Source organism: Mirounga leonina, unplaced genomic scaffold (genome assembly GCF_011800145.1).
Source record: "Mirounga leonina isolate KUSES-001 unplaced genomic scaffold, KU_Mleo_1.0 Mir_180, whole genome shotgun sequence".
In the NCBI taxonomy this organism is placed as follows: domain Eukaryota; kingdom Metazoa; phylum Chordata; class Mammalia; order Carnivora; family Phocidae; genus Mirounga; species Mirounga leonina.
The window spans coordinates 26,377,916-26,384,713 of record NW_023270469.1 but is presented as its reverse complement, the minus strand read 5'-3'; the positions used below and the strand labels follow the sequence as shown (position 1 = coordinate 26,384,713).

General features: G+C 52.9%; 1 protein-coding gene across 2 annotated transcripts in view; it reads left to right on the top strand.

Annotated features, from left to right (window-relative positions):
• Positions 1-5,013: 5,013 nt before the first annotated feature.
• Positions 5,014-6,798, top strand: part of TEPP (testis, prostate and placenta expressed) — a 7,336-nt gene continuing 5,551 nt past the window's right edge. For both annotated transcript variants that reach the window (XM_035025105.1, XM_035025104.1), the window contains exons 1-2: positions 5,014-5,024; positions 5,760-5,986. In XM_035025105.1, coding sequence (XP_034880996.1) covers positions 5,764-5,986 — 223 coding nt within the window. In that variant the 5' untranslated portion in view covers positions 5,014-5,024; positions 5,760-5,763. The remainder of the gene's footprint in view (positions 5,025-5,759; positions 5,987-6,798) is intronic.

Sequence of the window (6,798 nt, the reverse complement as noted above, 5' to 3'; positions counted from 1 at the left end):
AAAGAGGGGCGCCTGGGTGGCTCAGTCGGTTAAGCGACTGCCTTCGGCTCAGGTCATGATCCTGGAGTCCCGGGATCGAGTCCCGCATCGGGCTCCCTGCTCGGCAGGGAGTCTGCTTCATCCTCTGACTCTATCCCCTCTCATGTGTTCTCTCTCTCATTCTCTCTCTCTCAAATAAATAAATAAAATCTTTAAAAAAAAAAAGAAAAGAAAAGAAAAAAGAGAAAAGAAATACTCAAGCCAAAAACGTGTATAAAGAGGCTGGTCGTCACAGTGTTATAGCAAAAAATGAAAAGCGTCCAAATATTCATCAGTAGGACCCTGGTTATTAGAAAATACCTAAATGTTCATCCGTAAGAGAGACATGTATTAAATTACAATACATCCAATAATGGAATATTATGGAGCCATAAAAAAAAAGTGGCTCTATTTGAACCAGTCCGGGAAGATGTACATGCGCTGGACGCCAGTCATGACCGAATCAATTAAACTCTCTGTGCCTCAGTGTGCTTGTCTGTAAAATGGGGATGTTACAGAACCTATCTTGTGGAGAGGATTGTGAGGATAAAATAAACCAATACCAGGGTGCCTGGGTGGCTCAGTTGATTAAGCGACTGCCTTCGGCTCAGGTCATGATCCTGGAGTCCCTGGATCGAGTCCCGCATCGGGCTCCCTGCTCGGCGGGGAGTCTGCTTCTCCCTCTGACCCTAACCCCTCTCATGTGCTCTCTCTCATTCTCTCTCTCTCAAATAAATAAATAAAATCTTAAAAAAAAATAAAAAAAATAAACCAATACGAACGTGACGGGCACACACTGGAAGCTTAATAAATGTTGGCTATGACTATTATTTGGTGTCAAGCAAAAAACACCAATTGTAGAATGTATCATGTTCAGCATGATCCCAAGATAAATTTTAAAAAATACATTATGAATAGCATATGAATGGAAAATATTTTAACAAAGACATTAACCCATTTTCATGATTTAAAAACATTTAAGATGACAGTCACATCCCCTTTTCAAGATGTATTGTCCTACCTTATTTGGGTCCAGTTTCTGGCATCATTTTCCTTCTGGGGATGAGGGGCCTCTGCCCTTCTGACTAAATCCTTGCAGGCTGGCCCGGCCCAGCGGGCGCCACACAGGTTAGTATGTGCAAACTCTCCCCCTCAAAAGGGTCCTTCTGAGGTGATGCCCAACATGACAGAGGGTCTCTCTGTCCCTCCTCTGCCAGGGGCCCTGGCCCCACGCTGAAAAGGATAGGCAGAAGGCCCAGGATCCCTGCCCCAGTGCCCAGCTCCCCACAGCCCCCGGCCATGCTGCCTGTCCTTCTATCACAGCCCTGACTTCTGTCCCTGCTCAGGCCTCAGCCGCCCAGCTCTCCTGGGAGAGGCCGTGGTGAGGGGCAGAGCTCTGGGTGGGAAATCAGATCCCTGACTCAGTGTCCAAAAAGGTGAACCTGAGCCAGACGTGAACCCCTTGGGTCTTCCATTCCCTGTTGGGTGGGGGCAGAGACACAGTGATTGCCAAGGTTGGGAGAGCACAAGATCATATGTTTAGGAAGGCAGTCTACCGACACGGCCAGCCCAGGCAGCCCCATGAGCCCAAACAGAGCTAAGTGTCCTCCACCCCAGATCACAGTCATCCTCATTCTCCCCACGGGCCACCAGCCTCAGGAAGATTAGCACTACCACTTTACAGCTAAGGAAACAGAGGCACAGAGAGATCAGTAGACTTGCCCAACGCCACACAGCTGGTAAGTGGCCAAGCTGAGTCACACTCAGGTCTGCTGACCTCCAGATGTCCCTCATCTCTCCCCATGGTATTCACATGTGCTCAAGGTTGGCTTCTGCAGGGCAGTCCTGCAGACCCTTTCCCAGTGGGCAGCACTTCTGGTTTGTGTTCTGAACCTTCTGGAAATGACCAGGGAAGCCTTCCCCATTCCCAATTTTTCTTCTTCCCCCAGACCCAATCATTTCCTCCCACATGGATATATTTGCACATCCCTGCTGATTCCACATTGATAAGGGAGGCGAAGACAAGAAGGGGGAGCTGAGAGCCTAGGGTCACTATGGTGCTGGGACCACCAGCCTTTCAGAATCTTCTGGGCAGCTGGTGAAAACAGATTTCTAGGCTCCTGGCTCCTCTCAACCCTCTGCGGGACCTGGAATCTGCGTGTCACAAGCTGCCTTGAGGATTCACTGGGGTAGGAGCCCCCCAGGCGGAGAGGGAGGCTCCAGGGCTCCTTCCTTGCTAGAAGGAGAGCATGGGGGTCCCACCAGAGGTCCCACCGAGCCACCACGTCATCCTGACTTACCTGCTCAGATGCTGACCACCAGGCAGGAATCACCTTCTCCCCGCCCCTGGCTGCTGGTCTCTCAGACACAAGGGGGGATTAGCTGGCAGCAGCGGGCCGTGTGCAAGGGATTAGAAGGTGCCCAACAGGGGTGGGGAGGTGACGGTGGAAGACAGGAGCTCCATGGCCAGGGGCAACCTGGGCCGTCCAGGGGCCAGCAGGGATCGAGGTCCCAGGGCAGGAGCCCCACTTGGCCCTGGTTGGAGCAGCATGAGTTGCCATGGGACCCAGGGTACCACACACCTTGGCCAAGCCACAGAGTGGCCGGTGGGAGAAGAGCAGCTTCGTGTCCCTGTGGGAGGGGAGTGAGGTGCTGGCGGGGGAGTGATCACATGGGGCCCTGCATGAGTGAGACTTGGCTTATGCCCCCCTCCCTGGGCTGAGCAGCCTGGAGGTAGCAGAGCCCCTGGGGAGTGGGCAAAGTCAGATGTGCCTGGGGGAAGAGGAAGGGGTTCTAGGGCAAGGAAAATGAACAAACTTCGGCCATACACCAGTTGGATGACCCTCATGTGCTTATATATGGAGAGAAAGAAGCCAGACTCAAAAGACCCTGATGAGCCATATAGACAAAGCTCACAAGGGGCAAAACTAGCCTGTCTTGTCTCTGGCTGCAAACGTACGTAGTAAAACGACCAGGCAAATCAGTGGTGATGTTTTATAGCCAGAGAGCGGTTACCTCTGCAGGGGGTTGAGCTGGGGAAGGGGTATGTGAAAGCTTCTAGGGGCTGGCAGAGCCCTCCCTGTTTCTTGCTTTCTTTAGCTGGCATCAATTTTTAAAAACACCTTACAAGGTATAATTTCTACGCCATAAAATTCACCCATTTTTGGGCGCCTGGGTGGCTCAGTTGGTTAAGCGACTGCCTTCGGCTCAGGTCATGATCCTGGAGTCCCGGGATCGAGTCCCGCATCGGGCTCCCTGCTCGGCAGGGAGTCTGCTTCTCCCTCTGACCCTCCTCCCTCTCATGCTCTCTGTCTCTCATTCTCTCTGTCTCAAATAAACAAATAAAATCTTAAAAAAAAAAAAATTCACCCATTTTTAATAAAGTGACTGAGCTAGGCAATTTGCACCGCCCAGTTTTAGACCATTGCCATCGCCCCGATGAGACCCGTCGTGCTTGGTGGGAATCACTCCCATCCTCAGCCATAGCTCCGGACAACCACCGGTATGCTCTCCGGCCCCCCAAAGGGGCCTTTTCTGGACATTTTCTATAATGGATCATACAACACGTGGAGTATTTTTGTGTCTGATTTCTTTCATTTAGCATAATGTTTTTGAGAATCACCCACATGGAACCACGTACCAGGACTTCGTTTCCTTTAAATTCCTGAGTATTCCATGGGGGAGGATATACCACAATCTATGAATCTACTCACTAGTCAGTGGACACTTGGGTTGTTCCCACCTATCGGCTATTTGAAATCATGCTGCTGTGAAGATTTGTGCGCCAGCTTTTGTGTGGACATATATATTTTCAGTATGCTTGGGAAGATTCCTAGGGATAAAATTGCTGCGTTCTGTGATAATTTTATGTGCTGTGTTTTAAGAAACTGCTAATCTGTTTTGCAAAGTAGTACCTCTTGTCTTGGCCTGAATAAGAGAACGTGGGCTCTCGCCTTAGAAATTATTAGTTACATTGTATATTTATGCACTTGCTGTATTTTGTTGTATTTTATAACTTTAAAAGACTTAAAAACAAATCGGGGGTGGGGTGGTGCGTAGAGGCAACTCTGGGAGAGTTTTCTCTAAGGGGTGGGGCTCAGGGGTGCTGTCTGGGGGGGCTGTCTGGAGCCCTGGAGGTGGAACAGCGAGGGAGCCAGATCCTGCATGAGCCTCCCAGGAGGTCTCCCAGGACCCAGCAGTCTCAGTACCTGGGCAGGTGACTGTGAAGCATATGCCGGTACAGACATAGAAGTTAGACTCTCCCCAGGTCGCCTCACCAGTGGGGCCCAATGCCAGTGGTTGTGACCAGGGTGGCGGGCAGGCCCCAGGGCTTTCGGGTGCTGGGCTTAGGCACTCATGACCTCTCTTTCCTGGGAGGGAGGGAGGGAGGCTGCAGGCCTGCAGGGGGCCAGGGCTAGAATATCACCTGCTAATCCCTAGCCTGCTGAGGCCACCACTCTCCCTGATCCCTTTATGCTGACCCTGGATACTAGCCAACTGCTGATCGCCACCCTTGGAGACCCAAGGTCTGGGAGGCAGGGTAGTGCCCTCTTCTCTCAAGTCTGCAGGACGGCTCACGGTCTCCCTACATGGCAGGGCCTAGGGTCTTGCCTAACATAGAGCCTTGAGGCCCAGAGAGAGACAGCGACTAGCCCAGGATCACACAGCATGCCCTGGCTTGCCGTGGCATGGCCACCTCCAGGGTGGCCTATGCTAACGCCCGGGAGACAGCAACCTTCAGGAAAGCCAAAAGTGGGAGCCAGTGCGCAACACCCCAGGTAGCTGGCTCCTCACCTCAGAACCGACAGTTGCCAGGGTTGCCGAGGAGTGGGCGCCCTCACAATCAGGCGGCAATGGGCATTGTCTCTCTGCAGAATGTTCCTTTATTCTCCTACTGTATAAGGCACTGGGGTCAGTCCATCTCCCTGCCTCTTCTCCCCACTGAGCCGTCAGAAGAGCAGGAAACCCTCACAGGCCTGTGTACCTGCAGACCAGGTAGCCGCTGTTGGGGGGGGGTGGAGGGTAAGGAGCAAGGAGTCCTTTCTCCCCTCTTCCCCCTGCCCCACGTCCCCGTCCTCCCTGGGAAGGCCCACAGCCTGAGACAGCTTCCCTAGGGCCAGTCCCCTTAGCCTCTCCCTGCTCCTCCAGGGTCCAAGGTCCTCGCTCCTCCTGCGCACCTCCCACTCACCTCCCACTCACCTCCGCCTCGCACGTCTAACGGGGTCACGCAGAAAGCAAGCAGACTCAACAAATTCTCCCTAAAGTTTCAATGACCGACAAGCCGTGGGAATAGCTACTCTTTATAGGGAGGCACCGAGCAACCAGCAATGCTGTTCTAGTTCATATCTCTCATGCCTCACCCCTTCTTTAAAACTTGCCTGTGTCTCCCTGTAGAATTTTGAGTAAATGCCAGATACTTTAGCTAAGGCCAGAAGTCCATAATTAGCTACCCAGAGGCAAACGGAGCTCATTTCTGAACCCATCTGCGGCGGCTGCTTCCCGATCCCGATTTAAGAACAGACTCCCATGCGGCCGCTTTTAGACCATTCTGAGCCACACACACCCTCTCCTGACCTGTCAGAGCCCTGAGCACGCGCGCGGGGGTGAGTCTGAATGTCCCTGACTCCGCAGGCAATGCCCCCAGCTCTGGGTAGTAGTGTTGGATGAATAGAGAAATCGGCCCCGGCCAAGGTTGTGTCACCCCATAAAAGGGTGTTGGGTCGGGGTGTCTCTGCTCCCCCAGCCATGACCCACATCATTGACCTGGTGCCCTGGGACGACTGCTCCACGAACGCGTTCGCGTCCCCCGCCATCCTGCTGCCGCTGGAGCCGCCACGCAACCAGCTGGCGGGTGTGAAGCAGCAGCTCTACCACCCGGCCCTGCCCAGCCTGCGCCGCATGGACATGGACTCGGTCAGGGCCTGCCTTTCCGACGAGCACTGCCGGTCCACCACCTACTGCCGCAGAGGTCCGGCCACCGGGCTGCCGCTGGCCACGGGGCCCCTCGGGCCTTGCGGGGGCGGGGGTGGGGGTGGGGGGGGAGAAAAGCCAGGAGGGGGGCGGGGTTGGGGGTTTCCTGATAAGGAAGCCTCCGCTTCCTTATCAGGAAAATGGAGTAACAGGGCCTGCCTCATATTATGCTGAGATTAAAACGAGCTGGGAGAATAGGGGAAGGGAGGGAAAAATAAAACAAGGCGAAATCAGAGAGCGAGACAAACCATAGGAGACTCTTAATCACAGGAAACAAACTGAGGGTTGCTGGAGGGGAGGGAGGTGGGGGGTGGGGGACCTGGGTGAGGGGCATTGAGGAGGGCACCTGATGTGATGAGCACTGGGTGTTACATACAACCCACGAATCACTGAACTCCACCTCTGAGACTAATAATACACTCTATGTTAATTAATTGAATTTAAATAAATAAATAAATAACAAGCTAAGAGAAGCACTTAAAGTTGTGCCTAGCACAGAGCACGTGCCCAACAATAACATAACGGTGGTTACTAACGGAGAGAGAAGTGTGCAGAAGTCACGTAGTAGGAGTTATCATAAAGCGACAGTGACAGCTTCTGCCCAATCTGCTCTCCACGTGGAAAAGGAAGAGAAAGACCCTCCTCACACTCCCCATGAATGAGAGGTGGACAGGAGAGTCTTTGGGGTGAAAAGGCCACATGCACCCAAGGAATAGCTCTTCATCGATTGAGAAGCTTGGGTGTGGAGATGGGGGTGCCTGTGAATGAATGAATGAATGAATGAATGAATGAATGAATGAATGAATGAAT